Here is a 22610-nt window from a genome sequence, read left to right as displayed (position 1 = left end):
AGGTGAGAGTGAATACCCTGTATTTCATTCATTCTTTAATTAATTTACTCAGTTACATGAACATTCAATGTAAACGCAGTTTATCAGACTACCTAAGGATAAGACACATACATGAAGCACTGCCAAACAAGGTATTTCATGTGCCACTGTAAGGTATCAGAAAAAGGATTGGGCAGATATGACGAGAGTAAATGTCGTGGAATAAATGACATTAGATAAGCCTGTAAAAGTAGAGGGGAAAGTACAGGGCATGTTTGGAAGGTAGGCTGGTTTTGGTGGAACAGATTATCCACAGATAAGTATGGTGAGAAACGTAGCCTGGAACAAATACTGAGTTACGAAAGCAGGTAATGAGTTAACACTTAAGAATTTCACTTATCATGGATGTATTATATGCCCAGTTTAAGTGGGAACTAAGTTTTGCAAAGTAAATAAACATACAGAAGACATTATTTAGGTTTAGCCAAAATGACTAGCCTCTGCTGGGGTCTAACTTTTCTCACTCCCTTGTATTACTCAGTGCAGTGAATTCATGTTAGAGTGAGAGCTATACTTTCAAATCAGTGGATTTCTTTGAGCCATATTTGGTTAGCCTGTACAATTATCTGTGTGAAGGACGACACTGAAATTTTTTTTTAAAAAAAAAGACTATAATAACTTTATGAATAGTGGTAACTCTTGTAGTTAAGGGGAAAGAGCTAATATATTGTTTTAGGGTCAGTCATACATCTGCTGCCTCATATTTCTGCGCCATCTTACAACTTCAAAACCTAAGAGATGGTTTTCCCACTCTATGTGGCATTATGGCAAAGCAAAAAAGGTGGCTAGAAGAATTCATATGTTTGCCTACCTTTCTTCCACTTTCTGATCATTGTAAGCAAAAGGATGAATTAGTTGCAACCTTAATCTTAAGAGGTCAATCAGCACCTTATGTCCAGAGAAGTCTGCTGAGGACTTAAGGTTCCTGTGTTCAAACCTTTTGGGAAATTTCATAAGTGTTGGCAGCACTTTGGAAAGGTATGCAGGACTCTTACCACATATATCTAAAAAATAAATTTGAGTTCAGCTTCTAGCATAGCATAGATGGAATAATAGAGACCAGATGTGCCCTCCCAGCTGAAACAACAACAACAAAAAATACAGAACAAAATATATGAAAGAATGGTTTTCAAGGTACTAGACATCACACAGTGAAGGACAGTGATCCCAGAGAGATGAGAAACAAACAAGGTGAGCCCTATGATTATCCCACCTTATTGCCTTGAAAGAGTTTCCAGACCACAGCACAGGGTGAGGAACCTGAGTGAAGCCCAGCTGATTCCCTGAGTTGAAGAGATAAAGCTGAGTCTAGGGAGACCAAAGCAGCTAGAATTATTAGGACAAAGTGCCACAGGAAAGAGAAAACCTGGAGATCTTCATGGGGTCCCTCATAAGTATTCAGAAAAGTACCAATTACTTTTGGCCCTGGAAAGAACCAGCCAAAAGCAAAAAGGGAACAGTACTTGATGCTCATACAAGATGGGGAACAGTTTATGGGACATACGAGTAGAGCATCAGCATGATCATTCTTCAGTAGTGGTGGATAATTAGCTCTAGAGTGAATAGTGCTCTGGTCCTGCTCAAAACAAAAACAAGACCCAAAGGGATCACAGTATTTCCAAATAAGTGCATCCCAGAACAAAGCTTAAGGAAATTTATAGGAATACAGAAATATCCAGGACCCAAAAAGGTAAAATTTACAATGTCTAGTAGCCAATCAAAGATCGGCAGGCATACAAACAGGCAGAAAAATAATAGCCTTAATGAGAACCATCAACTGAAACTGATCCAGAACTTACACAGATGTTAGAATTAGCAGAGGATGATGGTAAACAATTATTGTAACTGTTTTTTCATGTGTTCAAAATTTAAGGAGAGGCATGAAAGATATTTTGAAAGACCCAAATTAAACTTCTAAAGTTAAAAGCTTTAATATCTGAGGTGAAAAAATACACTGGATGGGATTAATGGCAGATTAGAAGAAAATATTAGTGGACCTGAAGGCATAGCATTGGAAACTATCCAAAAGGAAACACACAGAGAAAAGAGTAAGCAAACAAAATAAGAAAGCAAACAAACAAATGAGAAACTTAGAGCATCAGTAAGTAAGGGGTTAACTTCAAGTGGCCTAATACCTATATAATTGGCATCCCTGTGGGGGCGGGGTGGGGGTGGTAGCAGGGAAAGTGAAGGGAGAAGGGGCAGGCAAAATGTGTTTGAAGAAATAAAGACTGAAAAACTTCCAATTTGGATGAAAAGTAATTCCCCACAGATCTAAGAACTCAGCAAACCATAAGCACAAGAAACGTGAATGAAACTACACCAAAGCACATCATAATGAAATTGTGATGTGATAAAATCAGTGATAAAGAGAAAATTAAAAGCAACTAGAGAAAAAAATACATAAAAAATAAGGATGACAGCAGATTTGTTATTGGAAACCATGCAAATGAGGCACCAGTGGAGCATTACCTTTAAAGTACTCAAAGAAAAAGAAAAAAAGATAAATTAAGCTGAATACAAATCACACTTTGCTAACTATTCAAACAGTGTCAAACTTACAACCATGTAACAAATGAAGACACTGTATGATAATGTCCTATCTAGAGGTAGTATGACAAAGCTACATTTATGGGTTGTTATCCTCAGAGAAAAAGAAAAATCACCCACCAGTCATTCTCTAATAAAGAGGCCTCTACTAGCCCTCTGATATCAATATTGGCAACTTTATTTCTAAGGCCATCATTGTTCTGATTAAAAATAGACAAAGTTCACATATAGGGCAATAGCCTCCTAAAGCCTGTATGCTAAAACCTGATGAGTTCTTACCTGCAGAGGCTATTGTAGAAACACTCTAAGTCTTTTCTCTGTGCTGATTTAGTTTTTACCCATATTTTCCCCGTGCATCTTTTAAATATTTATTTTGCAGCTTACTCCAATAATAGTATTTTTAAAACCTCTTCCTGGGTCTAGGGGTGAAGAGATCCTCTTGCTGCATTCTTTTGCACGTATTCCCCTTTCAATTTTGTTTCACCTACAATTCATGCGGAGTCTCATTTCAGATGCTACACCTCTCAACTTGCACATCTGAACCACCTCAAATCAGGCAGTGGGCAAACTGTCACAGCGTATTCTATTTTCCCTATTCTGTAACCCCGTACATCTAAGTGGCTCATCTTTCAAGGCATGGTGAAACAGACATATATAGTCTTGGAAACAAAAGCAAACTACAAGCCATCTTTTCCTCATGTCCAAATTAATTACTACATGGTGGGCACTGAAATACTATAATCCAAACTCCTATACCATACTCCTGTACAGCTCGTAAGCAGAAACCTCCTAAAGGATCTCTGCACCCTCTGAGATATGTACAGACAGGAAAATATCAGAAATAAACGATGACAGAGGCTTGATGGCACTTAACTTTACAGCTGCAGTTCCCAAACCTCTGTGAAGGAAAGCCAGGGTTAGAAAGCAGCAGTTCCAAGGGGTCTACAGAAAGGAGACATGGAGAGGTCATAATGACTGATAGTAACAACTAATTTTTAGCACTTAGTATGTACCAGGCAGTGTCCTAAGCATTTTACGTATATTAGTTTATTTAAAATTCACAACAACCCTATGAAGCAGGTACCGTCACCCTCATTTCACAGTGGGAATAAAGAACTCATCAAAGGTCACCATGATGGAGCCAGAATTTGAACCCTATGAGTCTGACTCTGGAGCCCCCACTCTCACTCTTCTGTAGTCTCTCAAGAAATAGTGTGATGGGGGAAGAGCACTGGATGAAGGCTAAATACCTGGTTAGTGCCTTCTCCCCTCATTACCTCACTGTCCTGAATACTGGGGATAAATGTCACCCACCTTGTCTACCTTACAGAACATTTCAGGAACAAACAAGAAGTATGTAATTTTACAAAATATTTTTACAAGTGTTATGCAAATATAAGGCATACACAGGAATTAAAAGAGCAGCAATGTGTGAGGGGGCTTAGGAGAGTATTGAGTAGGAAGGCAAGGAAGAATGATGTTAAAAAAAATAAAAGCTGTGAATATTGCAGAGGTAGAGAATAGCCACCGATGCCTTTCTCCATTGTTACTATTAGTTGCTTCTCAGCACTCACTTCTCAGGCCAAGGGATCTTGGCCCAAAAGCAAAACAGTTCATCTGAGATTTTTCATTCCCATGTAACTAAGGGATTGAAAAGTTGAATTAAATAGCCTCTTTGTTCATCTCTTCCACATAGAATAAGTAAACATACATAAAGGATCAAAAGCAAATTTATTTATGTTGCTTATAATTTAAAAAGTCAAGAAGACAGATTCAGAGGAACCCAAGCTTACTGACTAGGACATCCTAAAAACAGATGCCTCTAGTTTAAAAAAAGAATGAAACAGGAAGGAGGGAGGGAAAATACCGACCTTCATCATAAAGACAGGAATGGAAAGCTGCTTCTACCTTACTGTTTCTGAGAGCACTGATTTCTTTGCAAGTTTTTCCAGAACCTTGGCTGTTTCATCCCCAGCAGTAATGTACAGAGGCTGAGTGAGCACATCTGTCCTGCTATAATTAAGGCTGCAGAGTAGAGCAGCAGGTGCAAAATTCTCATCCTTTTAACTTGACTCTTAAACTGCTTGTGCTCTTGTAACTTAAAGTCTAAACTTGTTAAAAGTAAGATTTGGAAGGTCATTAGTCTATAACAGGGGTTAGGGACTACAGACATTTCTTTAAAGCAGAATTAGAAACAGCTACCTAACACATATCTGCCATTTTCAGATGTTGCCATTTCATTTTCCAAGGGAGAGAAAGCCATTAATTCATCCACATGAGGATGATATTGAAGCCAGATTGGAGGACTTCTTTTCCCTTAAGAAAAATAGCCTTTCCAGTAACAGAAAGAGTTTCAGGTCTCTTACCCAGCCCTTCCTTAGTGTAATTTAGGTGCTCAGAGATTCTCTGATACAAAGGGCTCAACCATCAATAAAGTTTTGTCTTATTTTCTTGTTAGAAATTTATCCATAGGAGAATTTGAATTGTAGTCACCTTCCTCCAAAGAGCTGAAGCAGCAAAACCTCTCTGCAAAACCAGTTCCATTTAAAATGTTTCAATGCAATCCTGCCAGATCCTAAAATAATTATAGTTTAGAAAGGCAGACGTGGCTTTGGGTCTGAACAAGTTTTATCCTACTGTACCTTTTCAAAGGGTGGAAGAGAGATCAGAAACATTAACTGGGTGCCAAGAAAACATACCGAGATCGAAGCCATCCACTTCTGCAGGAACACCGAAAAGAAAGGTACAACGCTTGGGGAGAGATTGGATTTCATTAGGGACAGTGACACTACCTATTTGGCGTAGAGGTTCCAGCGCTGGCCAGGGAACCACCTTTGCTCCCTGAGCACTAGTAATACCTGTGTCAGTTGTAGAATTCTTTGAAATTTTGAGTTAATAGGGTCACTACTTTTTGAATGCCTGCTGCAGAAACTAAGAAAAATGGCTGTCTGAGCCAATAGAAGAGGATTTTGTAGCTCAACTCCTGGGGAAGAAAATACTTCTTTTGACAGAGGGCAGATGCTGTAGACCTTACAGTGACATAGCCAGTCTTTAATGTCATCCAGGCCCACCCGCTAAAGTTTTGTAAATCATTTATTAGCTGTGGCTATAAATTAGAGATGAATGGAAGGCCTTCAGGCCTGATCTTAAAGGCACTCCTTATTAATGAAGTTCAAGCATTTGCTGTGGTAGGGGAGGGTTTTTGGTAAGAGGACTGAATCATCTCTTGTATGCAGACATTACTGATACTGCTGTTATGCAGACTGGACCTCTCAAGAGAGATTCTGCTCTAACAGAGGTTTGGAAAAGTCCTTTGCTAGGACAGGTAAATGTAGTCGGTCATCCACTTAGTTCAACTTACCGTTCATATCCTTCTGTCATAAACACTAGATCCAATTCCCATTTCAAAAAAGTTGAACCTACCTTTCTCCTGGCTATCAGTAAAACTTTTTTTGCCTGCTATTGTGTCAAGCGTAAAAAATTTTCATATAAATATTTGAATTAAAAATCTAGTTGCTATTAGGGCACTCTGGGGCCAAATATCATTCAAGTTATCAGGCTTACCCCTCCCAATGAAGTAACACAGACAGCGTCATGGCCCAAATTTCTGACATTCATGAGCCCCAGGAGATGGGAAATACAACCATCTTTAGAAACACTAAAGAGCTTGTGTACATCCTTTGGTACCTTGGGATAAGTACTCCCTGCACACACAACCTCAAGGTATTCACATTTATACTTTGCCAGCCATCAACCTCTCTTTCCTGCACACACACATGCATGTGCACAAATCTGGTAACAGAGACAGGAACTTTTGCTCATATTTTTTTTTAATGTATCACAATGAGCAGGAAACATACTTGATGAAATATTTTCAAAGGAGTATATTCAATTACCATCTACAATCAACTTAACTATGACAACAAAGTTTTCGTGACAAATTTTTTTTTTCAGTTTGAAAGTTCCATGTGGTTCTGTTTGTTAGTCTCCATGTATTTTGGTACAGTTCGAGATCAGCATTGTTACAGTAACAAAAAAGCTAACAAGACTACATTATAGAAAAACACCAAGAACATCATTTTTGGTTTCACTTGCTCTATTTTTTTTTTGTTTTTTTTTTTTTTTTTTTTTCTTTTTGTACATTGCAAAGGCTGTTCATATACCTCTTCACCTCAGGGTCACGTTCATTTATGCTTTCTTTCCTACCCAAACTTGCCCCCCTCCCCCCTGAAGAAAGTAAACAAACAAACAAAAAACTAGTCAAAGCTTTGTTTCACAGTGGGCAGTATCTCAGCGCCAACAAACCACCAACTCAATTTATGCTTCTATTTAAAATGTTTTAATTTATTATTTAAAAAAAATATATGTCCATGAACATCAAGTGCACTGGCTTGGGTCACTGCCTCTCTCTCCTGCAACTTCCTGCCATGCCTGATAAACTCAGGTTTAAACACATGCCATCTGTTTTACTTTATTTTCAATTGTGTAAAACTTTGGCCACATTCATCTCTTTAAATAGCTTTTAATTAAAAAAAAATTCCTAGATGTATTAAACTTTTCCTCATGTAGATGTGTGGTTTTTGGAAGGATGGAGGAAAGATGGATAAAATAACTCCCATTCCGTTGAGTCAGTATGGTGCTATGACAGACTGGTGTCTAGCACCAACCCATACTATAGGGAGAAAACCAAAAAACGAAGTGTCAATGGAGGTGAAGAACTAATTTAAAAAGCAAGTGGAAATATATCCTACCCAGCTACCTACAATGCAGCAGACAGGAATAAATTCCCCAAGTGAGATCAAGCTAAACAGTTGAGCATTGTAGTGAATTCATGCTTTGTAAATAGTACTGGTCATAGCCACGGTGGCTGTCAGCCCACAAACATCTAACTCATGTTTGACCTCTAATGTTCACCATCACTGACTGCTTTGCTACTTCTGGGTTAGTGCTGAGAATTATTCTTTCTTTTTTCAATGAACATATATGTGGGCGGTTTAGTTGTAGAGGAAAGCATTAAGGGTGCAACCCACTCCAGGTTGAAACAATCACATAACCCCTCTGATACCACTAGGTGGGTGGAAGCGTACTCAGCCAATCTATTCAACCACCTTATTGTCGCCAGACACACCCACAGCTCAAGGCATGGCGTAACAAAACACTGACAGTCACTCTGCCTCACAGAGGGAGGATGGCATAGTAGCTCCAAAAAAACCAAAACCCAAACCATCAGGGAGGGGGCAGCAAAATTATAAAGAAAAGAACTTAAAGTTGACGGGGGAGGGAAAGGGATAGAAATTGCACTATTACCAAGCAGTATCATTTTTAAAAACAACGTTTTCAGAGAAGACCTAGCAGAATTTGACAGGTAAAGCTAGTGTTAAATTGTTAACTGATATCACATAGAGAACCAAAAACAAAAACAATTTTTTTTCTATATGGTACAGACACAGAGTAACATACAACAGTTAAATGGCAAAAAATATATATATATTTCATAGAGTTACAAACAAGATAAAATAATGGAAAACAAAAAACTGTACAACTTTAAAATTTAAAAATGTTCATCTCAAACACAGGGAGAAATACAAGATTTCTTGTTAAAAGGAAATAGCTTGTTAAAACAGTAAATGTTTTGCGTACTTGCTTTTGACACCTTATGCTACAACTGGATACTGGTATGAATAGTTAGATGGTATTCTTTAGTATTTCTACTTAAAAAAAAAGTTAAAAAAGGAATTTGCACTGTGCATCAGCCTAGTTAGAAATATGTACAACATTTCAGGATCTACTATTTCATTAAACTAAAATTCATAAAAATAAAATAGTCCCGGCTAAAAAAGAAAAAAAGAAAAAAATCCATTTTCAGATCTTGGAATGCTCCAGTCTTTTGCAAAGTCGATGAGTGGCTTCAGCACTGGGGAAAGAAGCCCGAAAGGTGACCAATGGAACCTGCATTCACAGTCTTCAAAGTTCCCTTTTGAAACATAAGGAAGAAAACGAAGGGGAGAAGGTTTTCACACTTTGGGGGCAAGGGGAGATGGTTTCTGTTGATGTTTAGCTATGAAAGTGAAACAGCAAAGCATCTATTTGTCTCCAAAATCTATGTTTTAGCAGCACAAAGTTTTCAAAGTTCAGACCGTTTATTTTATTTTTTACATGAGAAAGGGTGTGTGTTACAGGAATATGGATATTAACATAAACAAGTGCCTCACATACGGTTCCTTTTTTGCTTTCTGTACATTGCTATCTGCTGCTTTGTTGGCTGCGCTCCGGATCACTCGCCGCTCAGACTGCCTAACACAAGGACAAAACTTTGAAGTAAAAAATGTGTCTTTTGGTATATGGAATTGTCATTAACAGTTGCCTCTCTGCTTGCAGAAGAAGCACATAACAACCTGGGAATCTTTTGTTTTTCTCTTTCTTTTATTAAAGTAAGTCTTGTTTGTTTAAATCAGAAACAAATTCTCAAGTAACAAGAACCCTTTCCCTTTTTTCTGCATCAGCAGTGAAAGGGTGTGTCTTTGGATTTTATTTAAAGCATGAAATTTTTTTTTTCTGAGAGAAGAAAGAAAAAACAAACACAAAACCAAAAACCAAATCCCTAACCAAAAACTTTTTTAGAAAATAAAAGTACACAGCCAATTACACAAATGGAAACAAATCCTTTAGTAAAGGAAAAGAATATTTGAAGCATCTACCAAACAAGGAGGAAAAGAAAGGGGTACAAAGAAAAGGCCAAAAGAAGGATAAATAAAAAAATAAATGCACAAGGCTAACAGACACAGGTAACTAGAATTATATGCCTTTAAAATGTTTCAACTCCCCAACCAAAAATAATCTGTGAGGATCCTAATGACCCCTAGAATCCCTTGAAATTCTTTCTTTAGTTTTATAAAATAATTCTGCAGCTCCCTCTAAGAAATGAAGGCAGCTACCTTAAGTGGGAGATTATAGGATGGGAGGTGGGAGAAGGAAAGAGAAAGTGGAATTAAGGGACAAAGCGGGAGAAAAGCTTAGGCGAATCAACGGATTGCAATCTATCTGCTAGGAATGAACAAGACAACATCAAATGAGGAGCTGTCAGCTGGACCATACAAAAAGCTAAATGTACACAAAAGGTTTTTTTTTTTTTTCCTTTTAAATCTACCATACTGCTTCAGTTCATTTCCAATGCAACAATCTACTCAACACCAAAAATGGTCATTATCTATCATAAATACAGAAAGTCAGTTTTTAAAACTTATTTTTTTTAAGCTACAAGTCCTCAACACTCTTTGTGTGTGTGGGTTATTTTTTTTTTTTTCTGAAAGTGGGAGTGCTTAACTTTTCCCCTTGAAATTGGCTTCAGCAGAAAAGCTATCCTTAAAAATCCCCAGAAAGCTAAAGCAGTTCACATTGTTTTTCTTGAATACTTTCTGCCCATTTTTAAATTAACAAAACAAAAAATCTTTTCTGGAACCAAAAAAAAAAAAAAAACTGAAAAAAATAATAATATATAAAAAATGATTCTGAAAACAGAACAAAGTGTGAGCGATTGACCTGAGAATAAAAAGACATTACATTTCTTTTTTTCTTTTAGCAAGCCATTGGTATCTGAATGCTAAGATAGCAAGAAATTTAAAACTGTAACAAGGTGGACTGCTTTCCCATACAGTGCATGCCGGGCTCCTCTGTGCTATCAGCGTGGGGCGTTTATTGAAAAGGGGCAAATATACAAGGGGTTTAAGCTCCAAAGACATTAGGGAGGCCCTGCGGACTTCTGTTTCCCAGACCAATAGTACCTTCAAAAGGACACAATGTAACAGGTTAGGGCTTTTTTTTTTTTTTTTTTTTTTTTTTAAATATTAAAAGAAAAAAAAGACAAGAATGTAAAATCACCGGCATAGATAGGTATATGGGAAAACAACCCACGCTTTTTCTTTTTTTTCCTTTTTTTTTTTTTTTTTTTTTTTTTTTTTTTTGGTTAGAAGCTTTGGAATTGCAGTTAGTCTATTTCTGAAATTGGTTTGTTATTAATTTTTGTATTTAAATTCATTTGTTTGTATTGTTCATCTTCAAAGCTTACAATCTGAAGGTGTCCGTTCCTACACTGGTCAGACCACTGTCCTTGGGGCAGCTGGGGTCTTTGGGACCCTCCACCGGGCTCGCCGGTCCGTCGGACTTTTGGCTGAGATCCGTGTCAGACTCCTCCGAATAGTCGTCTGTTGGCATCGAGGGCTGAACCCCTGAGGTGCTGCATGAACTTGAGGTAACCGTTGAAGATGAGGAGAGAGGAGGAAAAGAAGGGGGCTTCGCTGCCGAAGCCCGGGAGACCACTTGCGGCCAAGACTTCCTGGAGGCGTGGGGGGAAGCGGAGGAGGGGGTGGCGGCCGACGGGGGAGGGGGGCTGTCGTTTGAGTGAGCGGCAGACTGCGAGGTAGATGCGGTGCTAGGATCGGGGAAGCAGGCAGAGTGAGGTAATAAACTAGGGTGCTCTTTGGCGTTTCTTGCTGCTCTCGTGATTGTTCTGTGTTTGTGCAAGGCCGACTCGAGATGTTGACTCAGAGCTTCCTCCCCACAGAGCGCGCTCTCGCACGCCAGGCAGTGGTATGAGCCGCCGCCGCCGCCACCGCCGCCGCCACCACCACCACCACCGCCGCCACTGCCGCCGCCGCCGGTGGGGACGTGAAGCACCATCTCTTGCAGGTTCACCACAGACTGGCCGAAGAAGCAGAGGGACTTCAGGTGGCTCCTCGCCGCCTCCTCGTCGCCGAAGCCCGCCTGGCACTTGCGGCAGACCAACTTGTACTGCACCTTTGGAACAATGAAGGGGTCGTAGAGGGAGTCCGCACTTTTGCTTTCTGCTTCTGGCTCTTCAGGGGGTTTCGGCAGGAGGGGGGACACCTCACGGGGGGCGTTTTTCTGTTCTTCTGGTTTGGGGGATTCTTTGGCAGGGTCTTTGTCTGGGGAAGCAGCCCCCGAGGGGACTGGGGTTTGGCTTGCTTTGGGCTGCTGCACTTTTTGCTGCTGCTGCTGCTGTAGTTGCCGCTGCTGCTGCTGTTGAATTGCCTCCTGCAGACTCTGCTGGTATTGCTGGTACTGCTGCAGTAGGGAGCCCGGGGACAGCCCCATCAGGGCCTGCGACAGTGCAGGGCTGTAGGGGAACAGGCCTTCCATGCCATACATAGGCTGCAGGTACCCGCTCTGCAGGGCGCCAGGGATCTGGGGAGCATAATAAGGAGAAAAGCCTGGTACAAAGTAAGGAAGGAACTGGCTCGTGAGCAATGCTGTGGGGTCCGAAGTCAAGGCTGCCTGCAGGGCCTGCAGCTGTGCAGGGTCCACCGCATACTCCATGGTGGGCAGCGGGGCTGAGATCGTGGCTGCAGCTGCCGTGGGGGCTTCTCCTTTCTCCTTCTTGGGGACAGGCAGGGGTTCCCCTTTCCCTTTGTGTGCCTTTTCCTTCTCCTTTATTTTCTCACTGTCTTTGTCCTTGCGTTGCTGCTGCTGTTGTGGTGGGAGCTGCGGTGTGGGTGGCGGCTGGGCTGCTGGCGGCGGGGGAGGCTGCTGCACCTGTGGCTGCTGCTGCTGAGGAGGTTGCTGAGGGGCCATCGCCATGGTGGCTTGTGCTGGGGTTGGGGAGCTCAGCGATGCTGAGGACGGTTTATTTGGTAATCCAGATGTGGGGAGACCAGGGGAAGGAACAGTTGTGCTGGGCAGACCCATCAAGTTCGGCTTAGGAGACGTTAAAGCTGAAAGGAATGGAGACAGAAATCACCGGTCAGTCTGGGCAGGGGTAGGGCTGAAGCTCACGACATTTTACCAGTGTCACTGGCACAGTCTGAGATGTCAAGGCTTGAAGGATCCTCTCAAAACCAACGTTTTCAACAGAAGTATCCCACCAGGCTCAGGGCTGGACAACCTTATTCTAATGAGGACTCAGTCCTGGGTCAGCTCCCATGCTTCCTCTTTCAGCCAAACAACTTCCAACACCTTCCTGCCCAATGTGCCACACCTGCTAGTTGACATTTTCTTTGCCAAGCACTCCCAGCTACCATTCACTCTGCCCAACTGCAATTAGTCTAGAGGCCCCAGAGCTAGCTGTTTCTAGCTGGGGCCCATTTGCACCAAAGGCCTTCATCACAGAAATAGTATGGCCACGAGGTCCCCAGAGAAGTTATCTGGAGGAGAGTGACAACAGAAGAGAGAAGAGAACAAAAGCAAGAAAGCTAGCACGGCCACATGAACAAACAAAACGGGCTCTACATGTGTTCCTCCTCTCGGACCTCTGTTGCTGCAGTTGACTGGATGCTTTGGGAGGGTAGAGAGAAGATGATGAATGGGAAAGTGTGGAGGAAGGGCCTGGGAAGAAATAAGAACAATCCATTCAGGGAAAATTGCTTCCGTGCCTTGGCCCAGCTGATCTGCTTCAACAAGTCTACTGAACAGTATAACCACCTAGGAATAGGATTCTGGAATCCGGTGGAGAAATGACCACCTTCTCTTCCTGCCCATTTGAATGATAACACAGGAGGGCCAGTGGGACTGCAGACAGTTAAGAAACAACCACAGGAAAAGGAGAAAAGCCATGTCAGAAAATGGAACAGCCCAAGGTACTAACACCAATTCCCAAGACATCACCACCTACCCCAACCACCACTGCCTATGGATAGCAAAGGTCTCTGACCGTGTCACCAGGCCCTCATGGACTAGAGCCCCATCCTTGATCATACTCACCCCTAATCTACCACCACTTCCTGCAATGCCTTCACCGACCTGAGAGCCTGATACCTTCTCTGACCCATAACTATCTCCTGGTTTGAGTCATCAGTTCCAAGGTAATGCAAGAGGTTGTTGCTGTGGATGCTACTCCAAGCTTCAGGTGTGTTGAAACTAGCAAGATAGTAGGGAAGGACAGCATGGGGGTGGCGTGCAGAGTGTGCTGGATGATGAAAAGCTGAGGAAACAGAGAGACAGGAGGATCCCACAGGCAACAACTCTCAGAACACCTCTATATTCACCATATCCAAGAAACCAGATGGTATGTACATCTCTTCAGAGGATACCAAAATGCAAAATCAGAACAATCTTATTTCATCTGGATCACCTTCTGCTAGAAAGCTGGGGAAGGACTTCCATAACATGACACTGAGGGAAAAAAAGCAAGAAAAAGCACTCTGAAGCCCAGACCTGGGGGAAGACTGCTGATTTCTGGCTATCGTGGTACATCAAAACCCTCATATTTCAGATGGAAAGAAAAAGATTGCTTCAAATTGCCAATCCCAAACATCTGTTAATTCTGGATAGCTAAGGAAGAAGGTTCCTTCAGCATCTCACCATCCAGTGTCCTCAGTGCACATAAGACACCAGGGAAGATATGTGTGACTCTACTCAGAAAAGCTTAGTAAAGAATTGGTTAAATTGGTAACAACAAGACAGAGAGAGAGTAGACTCTGAGTTCTAAACTTGGCACATGGCTCTGTCTCCACTAGGCAATGATCCTGCGCTAAGTTTTAGGTTTGGGGCCGGGGCCAAAAGATCAGTGGGGCAAGGAAGGAGTATCTAGAGATTTCTCCATCCCTTTGGCTCCAGGCTTTTAGGAGATTCTGTCAAAAAGCCTTAAACTGTGTGTCTTCAACTGATGGTCTATATAACAGGTTCAAATTTTAAGAAATGTTTACAAATCTCTACTATTTACCAAGCCTTGCACTAGTCATGCTAGACACAGTAGCTCAACACACTCACAACTCTGTGACATCCTTTTTCTGATCTGTAAGATCAGAATCTGGCAGGATACTTCATCCCCCCAAGACTTACTCCTACAGCTCTGGAGTCACACTGACCCTGTGCGATATGGTAACACACATCAGATGTGTGACCCTGGGACTGTCAGTTGAACACTTGGAACCTCAGCTTTCCACAATAGATGGTTATAAGAATTAAATGAAAGACCATATTGATAGAAAAAGCTTAGCATTGGGCCTGACATATAATAGATGTTTAATAAACACAAATTCGTTCCTTCCCCTCCATTCCAGATCCAGTGTTCCTTGAGAGCTGTGTTACGGTCAGGTGATGATAACTGGGGCATGTCTGCAGCTTATCTTTCTATCTTGAGTCCACTCTAAGTGGTCAGAACCTGAGTAGCACTAAACATATACCTGTTGACTCACTGGCTCATATTGGTTGTTGTGGAAGAAGCACATAGCACTGGGAGCCCAGAGGCCTAGGTGGGAGCTCTAGCTCCTACCCTAGCTTGTTGAATGGTCTCGACCTCTCTAGGCCTCAGATTTCTCAATCTGTAAAACAAGCGGAATAAATCATACATTCTGATTCTCCTTTTTTCACATTACTGTGATGTGTTAAGTCTTCCCAAGCCCCTCTGCCAGGGTTTTGGGCTGCAGGGGTAATTAAGTGATGTGCTGTTTTCCATAGTTTGTTCCCTGGCTTATGTCTAGCTGGCTTTCTGTGACATGACTTGTCAACACATATAAGCAACAACTTCTATGTCTTAATGCTTTCTTTTCTTATTCTCTGAGTAAGAAATAGGGACCAGGAATGCAGTAGCCTCATGTTTGGTAAAACACCACCCACAGTGTAAAATGTGGAACTAATTCAACCAGAAACTAAGACTGCTGTGGGAAGCATTACAGCTGCTTTAACCCCTGGGAACAGGGACACATTTTGAAGGCAAGGTAGCATTAGGAGGAGTTCTCCTTTGGTAAACGGGAACTAATCAATTCAGGCCATTGTGGGGGAAAGTGTCTAAGCCTAACAGGACCCTGGAGGTGAAGGTCCAATTTAGCAAAGATGGCTGGATCCAGAGATGTGAGGACAGAGAAGGGAAAATGAGAGGTATGTACGAAGAACTGCAAAACTCCCTATTGAGACTATAAGAGCACCAACCAAGTATTTATGATTCTCAATGATCAGGAGCAAGGAAAGGGAAATGGGCAAAAGGAAAAAAAAGAGGTGACTGAGGACCTCTGAAACATGCATCAGTATTTTAGCAGAACCACGTTGCCCAATACAAGATTCCTGGTCAGTGCATTCCAGTATAACAGTCATCTTGTTAGAAACAGCCACTATTGTTCTGGCTAGAAGAGAACCCCAACATTAATGATCTACCACATAAGAGCTTCTTTCTGATAGCAGTTCTTTTCTTGTTTGTTTCTTTTTTGAGACAGAGTCTTGCTCTGTTGCCAGGCTGGAGTGCAGTAGCACAATCTCGGCCCACTGCAACCTCTGCCTCCAGGGTTCAAGTGATTCTCCTGCCCCAGCCTCCCGAGTAGCTGGGACTACAGGTGCATACCACCACACTCAGCTAATTTTTGTATTTTTAGTAGAGACGGAGGTCTCACCATGTTGGCCAGGCTGGTCTCGATCTCCTGACCTCGTGATCTACCCGCCTAAGCCTCCCAAAGTGCTGGGATTATAGGCATGAACCACTGCGCCTGGCCCTAATAGCAGTTCTTTTGCCACTGTAGCTCTCTCAAGAAGGCAGGGACCCTAGGTTGAAAGCAAAGAGTTGATTTAAATGCTCTTGGACCAGTTTTCTTAGTGCATAATCCAGAATTAGCTAGGACTAACTCAGGTGTCTTATATTTACAACAAATATCTCGACAGGATCAGCATCTTCACAAGGACTGAATGAAAGGATCTATGATGGAAACTTGTTTCTTGAAATATTCCAGAAATTAGTATACCAGGACCCTCAAGTTTTTCCCTATTATAGGGGATAAGAGTGGTTTCTAAGGAGACTGTTCCAACCAGGAGATCCCATCCCTGACACACCAGCACTTGAGAGACTCAACAGGAATGAACTGAAGTCTTGTTGCTTTTAAAGAACTAGAAAGGGAAACTTCCCATCTGCCCCGCATTTAGAGGGTTTGGGTGGTATCCACAGAACAGAATGCTGACTGGGCAGCTATTTAGCCCTGAAACAATCTGCTAGAGCAGAACCCACCTGTGTTGGATGGAGTAAAGCCTGGCAAGGAGGGGCTGTTGAGGCCCGGGAGCAACACGGGAGGAATGCCCTGGAGCGCTGGATACGCTGTAGGAAGGTTAAGGGCCTGAAGAGGGGTGTTGTCAAACATCCCTTGCTGCTGAGCTGCCAGTCCAAGGACCTCATTGGCCTTTTTAATCCGGTCCAGCTCTTGTTGAGCCATCAACTGACGTACGGTGGCTGGGTCAAAGTATTCTTTCTCCTTGTCCAACTGGCTTCCAATGGTGTCTTTAACTTTGGAGATATGCTGTTGGGAAAAGATATGGTCACGTACAGACAGCCGAGCGCTGTACTTGATGCCACACAAAGTGCACTCTGTTTTGGGTCCCTCGTAACTCGTTTGGTTTATACCAAAATGCTTGGCCATGCTTAACTTGGACTTCTTTTCTTTTGCCCGGGCATTCTGGAACCAGACCTGAACAACTCTCTTTGGCAGTCCAATGTCATTGCCCAGGACCTCACATTCTAGCATAGTGGGTGTCCTGTAGTCATTAAAGCATGACTTGAGGACCTTCAGCTGCAGATTGGTCATCTGAGTGCGAAAACGTTTCTGCCCAGGCCGATCCCCGCTGTCACCAGATTTGCCTGCAGATCCACTCGCGCCAGGACTCGGGGAGCAGGGGTCTGCAAGGCTTGAGGTTTCACTGTAGTCCACTGTACCTTCATTGTCATATTCCTTGCTATAAAAGCTTGGGGCTGGGCTGACCAGACCAGATGACAACCGATCTTCATACTCGGACATTGCCATCATGGCCGCTTTGGTCAACCCTTCGTTGGGTGCAGAAGAGGATTTGGTTTCAGTTGCTATTCCCGTTGCACTGTCATTATCTGCATTGCCCTCGTCTCCAGTTGTGGTATCTGTGATTGCTGTGTTCACAGAGGAACAGTCATCATTGTCCAGCTTAGTTTGGTCAAAGTTTAGATTAACTGAGGACATGGAGGGGCTTTCAAAGTCTTCAATCCCTTCTACCTTAATGGAGGAAGGGCTTAGAAGGGTTCTGGGTGACAATTCCATGGTTTTACTCACAGGTGAGAGGGGGACACCCTGACCATCACTACTGCTTGGGGGTAGGTGGGAAAAGCTAGTTCCATCAAAAATATCTCCTTTCATCTGGAGTCCCCCATCACAGTCTAAGAGCATCGCAGACAGAGTTAGGTTGTAGCCAGCTCTCTTGGCTTCATGCCAGTGACGGGACCGGATATGAGCCTCGAGAGCAGTCTTGGCTTTGAAGAGCGCTCTGCAAAAAGGGCATCTCCTGTGGGCCTGCGCTGGGCCTACAGCCCGGAACTGTCCTTTCCTTTCCCGAGCTCGGGTGTTCTGAAACCAGACTTGCACCACACGTTTCTTCAAGCCCACCTCGTGGGCAATGTGATCCAACATCTTTCGAGTCGGATTGGAATCCAGTAGATACTTCTGGTAGAGGATTTCTAATTGTTCTGGTGTGATGGTTGTTCTCAAACGCTTGTCTCTCTGAGGCTCTTCTCCTCCCGTCCCACTGTCGTTTTCACCAGGGCTTGCACTGGCCTTTTCCTCCAGCTTCCTCTTGAGAGTGTTCATTGTGGAGGTTGGAGTTGAAGGAGAAGTGGCCGAGCTTGCTGGAATCTGAGGTATGGCCCCAGAGAGCAGCTGGCTGGCCAGGAGTGGGTTACTGGGATCAAAGAGCATGAAAGGCATATCCAGTGACCTATCCAAAAACTGGGGGTGGATGAACTGGTTCTGCGCACTCAGGAAGTGGAGCTGCTGATGCTCCTGCCAGTGCTCAAATGATGGAAATGCCAACTTACACTGGTCACACTGGTAGGGGATTAGCTGAGGAGGTAGGTTTGCCAGCTGTTGAGGAGTTGATGTGTGGAGGGGCTTGAGGGGCAGGTGGGAGAGCTGGGAAGGACTGGGGCTCGACTGGGGTAAGGGGCACTGTGGAGGGGGCGCTTGCGGAGGAGGCTGTGGCAACGAAGGCAGGGACGCCAACTGGGGGAGCTTCTGCTGGGGGGTGTTGGTCTTCTGCTCGGGCTGCTCTTGCTGCTGCAGCTCTGGCTTTGGTTGTCCTTGCTTTTCTTGGGTTTGGTTTGGCTGTGCACTGGGAGCTTCCGCCAGCTTTGGTTTCTCATCGCCTGCCTCTGTTTTTGAATTGAAGGTGGCCAGTTCCTCAGCCTCTGCTGTAAGCTGCAAGAAAGCGGAGGTAGCTGTATTATTGGCTGATGGTGCTGGGGCACTGTAAGCCTGTGAGGGCATCGGGGTACTGCAGGATGAGCTGGTAGGCGTCAGGATTTCCATGGCATCCATGGAATCCTCATTTTGGCTGTCGTCCTGCCCCTCTTCATCCTCATCCTTGTAACACAGCTTCTTCTGGTGCTTGATGAGATCAAAGATGCGCTGAAACACCAGGCTACATTTTTTGCACTGGTAGTTCAAGTTGCTTGTTCGAATGTATCTATCGTTTGTAAGCTCACGCCGCTCTCCATCTTTGCCCTCTCCCTGATTCTCATAATTCTTCCTGGCCTTCTGTCGGGCATTCTGAAACCATACCACTATGACTCGGGTTGGAAGGTTCAGTAAATTAGAGAGTTGCTCAAATTCATCATCCTTTGGGTAAGCATTAGCATCAAAGAAGTCCTGTAAGACCCTCAGCTGGTAGTCTGTAAACCTTGTTCTTGAAGACCTCTTGCTTCCCCAGTACTCCTGCTTCGGAGGTTCCGGCGAAGGGGGCCGGGAGTCAATCTTGAGCTCCTCCAGGCTGGTGATAGGAGGATTACTGAAGTTGTAAGGGGAGTCCTTGTTACGCTGCCTCTCTTTGAAGAGGGTGTTCCTGAACCAGTGCTTGATCACTTTCTGGGGCAACCCAGACTTGTCTGCCATCTCTTTGATTTGCTCTTCACTGGGGGAGTTGTTAATGTCAAAATATTGCCGCAAGACTCGGAGCTGATCATCCGTGATCCTGGTGCGAGGCCTCTTGTTCTGCTGCTGGAGCAGGGTTGGATTGAGCTGATGCTGGTACAGTTGGGCCAAGTCCGCAGGCAGAGGCTCCACAGGTCCCAGCTGTGGGGGTAGCTGAGCTGGCAAGGTCTGCAATGGCATCGTCTGCATCATCAGCGGCGAGAAGATGGGCAGCTCCATGGGCATGGAGAGCTGGGTGAGCGGCACTGATGGCTGGGCCGGTGCAATCGTAGGTGAGGTGATGGGTGGGGCTGATGCGGGGATGGCTGGCGTGGACGCCGGCTGAGGCGGCGCTGCCGGAAGTGGGGGTGGAGGGGGTGGAGGGGGAGGTGGTGGTGGCTCTGGGGTCTGAGGCCTCAGTGGGTACAGTTTATCATAGTGGTCTCTGTACTGTTTGGCAAACCTCTCAAGCTGTTTGAAGGGAAAGTAATTCTGGTGAACGTGCTCTTGATGACTCTTTAAAATCAAGATGTTGGAAAACAACTTGCCGCAGGAGTCACACTCGAGCTTTTCCAGGTTCTCTCCCTGGTCAGTCTTCCCATTCTTTTTCTGCACCTTCTGCTTGTTCTCATTATACTGAATGACCAACTCAAAGCCAAAGTTCTCCAGCAGGGCCTTGGTGGCATTCCCTCTGGCATCTGAAGCAATGCGTGGAGGGAGCATGGAAGGCTCAGAACTACCCCCTGGTGCCAGCTCTTTCTTCTCTTTGGCCTTCAAGGCGTCTGGCAGTGTTTCCTTCAGACCGGTGTTGCCCTCTCCCGCCTCAGCACTGTCCCGCTCTCTCTGGCTTTCTTTTTCCTTTTCTTTGATGACCAATTTGTTCTTCTTTTCGGGGTGCTGGCTTGGCTGAAGGAGGGCAGAGTGACTCTGGGCTATAGAGAGTTGGTTCTGCTGCTGCTGCGGCAAGATCTGCTGATGGCTCTGCTGTGGGACCTGAACCTGAGCCTTCAGATCTTCCAGCAGGCCTGGGCCTGTCCCAGTCAGCGTCAGTGCCCCGCTGGTCACTGGCAAGGTCACCTCGGGGTTAAGCTGGAACTCAGCACTGGGGATGTAGAAAGGGAAGAGGAGGTGCTGCTGCTGCTGTAGTTGCAGCAGGGTCTCAGTCGTCATGGGGAAGTGAGGAAGGAGGGTGGGGTTAAACAGCTGAGACTGGAGCAGGGCAGCCTGTTGCTGCAGCTCCTGCTGCAGGTGAGCTTGAACTTGAGCCTGGGCCTGGGCCAGTGTTTGTGCTTGTTGTTGCTGTTGCTGCTGCTGTTGTTGCTGCTGCCTGGATGCAATCATATCTGCCAGTTTCTTCCGATTGGCCTCCTTGGGCTCTGAAGGGGAAGCGATGTTGGCACCGATAGGATTCCCCAGGGGTGGCATCCCTACACTCTCAGTGGGCACTTGGCTCAGTAAGTTAGAGCTTGGAGCAATGCCAGCACTGCTTGGATTGGAGGTGGTAAAGGTGTTACTGCCACTGGTGCTCACAGGACTTGATGTGGAGGAGCTCAAGGAGATACTGCTGTTATTCCCAGTCCCATTGCTGCTGCCACTTGCAGCCTCCAGCTTGGCTGCCCGGGCCTTGGTTTGATGTAACACAGACCTCATATGGATCTCCAGAGTGGAACTCTGGCTGTAGGCCACATTACAAGTGTTACACTTAAAAGGTTTGTTGTCCGGGCTGCTGGTGGGTTCTGGCTGACCGGTTGCTGATTCTTGAAGGGCTCTCTTTAACTTATGCAGGTGGGAGACAGAATTGTAGTGTACTAGCAGGATATTCTTCTGAGTGAATGATTCCTTGCAGACGGTACACTTGTAAGGGCGAGAAGGGTCTAGGAATTTTTCCATAGTAAAATTGGGACCTTTTCTGAAAGGCAGAGCTCTCTTTGGCTCTGAGCCCGAGTCTTCTTGTACTGACCCAGAGTCACTGCCTGTAGGGCTCTGTTTATCTTCCAAGTCACTCTCTTCCTCCTTGTCTTCCTCAACAATTATGGTATGGTCCTCAGCCAGGGTGGGGTCTCCCATTGCCAGGAGGTCCCCATTGGCCAGAAGGCCACCATAAAGCTGTTGGATGTCAGCCTCACTCAGCTCCAGGTGGCTTGTCTCGAGGTGCTTCTTTAGAGCCTGGAAAGTTCGGAAACTGCGCTGACAAAGACAGCACATGGTGGCAGCTCTGATCACATGGTACTGAGAATGGAGCTGCAACTTTTCAATGGTCTTGAAGGCCAGGCTGCACTGATTACAGCGGTACTTGTACACATGGCGATCTGACACCGGCAGCTGAGGCCTCTTGGCATGCACTTCATTGAAATGCGTCTGAAGGGCAGCAGAAGTTTTGAAAACCTGGTTGCACCCCTTCTTCCAGCAGAGGAAGCCTGAGTCTTCTCTCACAGAGCCTGGGTCAGCAGGGGAGGGTTTCAAATCTCCGCTTTGCTCTGTGCTTGCGGACGGCAAGATGTTCTTTCCCAGATCCTCTGAGGTTTCTGTTTAAAAAAAAAAAAAAAAATTAAACCCAAAGATAAAGAAGGCTTTGTTTCAAGGATGACACCCAGAGCAGTCTACCTAGTCAGGCCTCATGAACACAGAATCTGATGATGAGGGAAGTGCCCAACCTGAATGACAGAATCTCTGCGGAGCACCTCCTGCTTTCTTTTGTTCCTCCAATAGAGCACATATTATAAACAGGGTGCACATGAACAGAGATGAATAAAAGGAAATACAAAAAGTTTCAATGCATAATAGACCCATGTCATATCACAGATCTAACAGTCTTTTAAATAGCATTTAATTGCTTGACTCAGAATCCTCAATTTCTCAAGAACTGGTTTGAAGGTTACTGATCTTAGACTGGATTTCCCTTTTATGTTCATCTTTTATGTAATAAGAATTTAGCACAGTAGATCTGAAGTGTAGAATATGTGAATTAATGCTGTCCTAAGTTGTGAGGAATTTACAAGAACTGCTGAACATTGTAATATAAGAAATTTGAGGATACATATTTGTAGGCATTTAATTTCTTATTATAATGTGACTTCTGATTGCCATCTCTATTCAATAAGCAATGAACATTCAAGTGTTCAATTATTTAAAATACATTTTTTTTTCCTACAACGAGATCATCAC

At 44.2% G+C, this 22610-nt stretch overlaps 1 protein-coding gene and 1 long non-coding RNA gene across 10 annotated transcripts in view; one reads left to right on the top strand and one right to left on the bottom strand.

The window, feature by feature from the left end:
- LOC103233196 (uncharacterized) overlaps window positions 1-22610 on the top strand; it is a 179890-nt gene that overhangs the window by 109486 nt on the left and 47794 nt on the right. Inside the window, exon 3 of one of the 4 annotated variants that reach the window (XR_005243814.2) lies at window positions 10650-10748. The exons of the other annotated variants lie outside the window; for them this stretch is intronic. This is a non-coding gene — a long non-coding RNA (uncharacterized lncRNA). Of the gene's footprint in view, window positions 1-10649; window positions 10749-22610 lie in introns of those variants that run through there. 4 annotated transcript variants of the gene reach the window in all.
- ZFHX3 (zinc finger homeobox 3) overlaps window positions 6402-22610 on the bottom strand; it is a 276330-nt gene continuing 260121 nt past the window's right edge. For all 6 annotated transcript variants that reach the window (XM_038007954.2, XM_073015531.1, XM_038007955.2 and 3 more), the window contains 2 exons: window positions 16532-21970; window positions 6402-12317 (listed from right to left, as the gene is read on the bottom strand). In XM_038007954.2, coding sequence (XP_037863882.2) covers window positions 10651-12317; window positions 16532-21970 — 7106 coding nt within the window. In that variant the 3' untranslated portion in view covers window positions 6402-10650. The remainder of the gene's footprint in view (window positions 12318-16531; window positions 21971-22610) is intronic.

Source organism: Chlorocebus sabaeus, chromosome 5 (genome assembly GCF_047675955.1).
Source record: "Chlorocebus sabaeus isolate Y175 chromosome 5, mChlSab1.0.hap1, whole genome shotgun sequence".
NCBI classification, from domain to species: Eukaryota; Metazoa; Chordata; class Mammalia; order Primates; family Cercopithecidae; genus Chlorocebus; species Chlorocebus sabaeus.
This window is presented reverse-complemented; position numbering and strand designations above follow the sequence as displayed.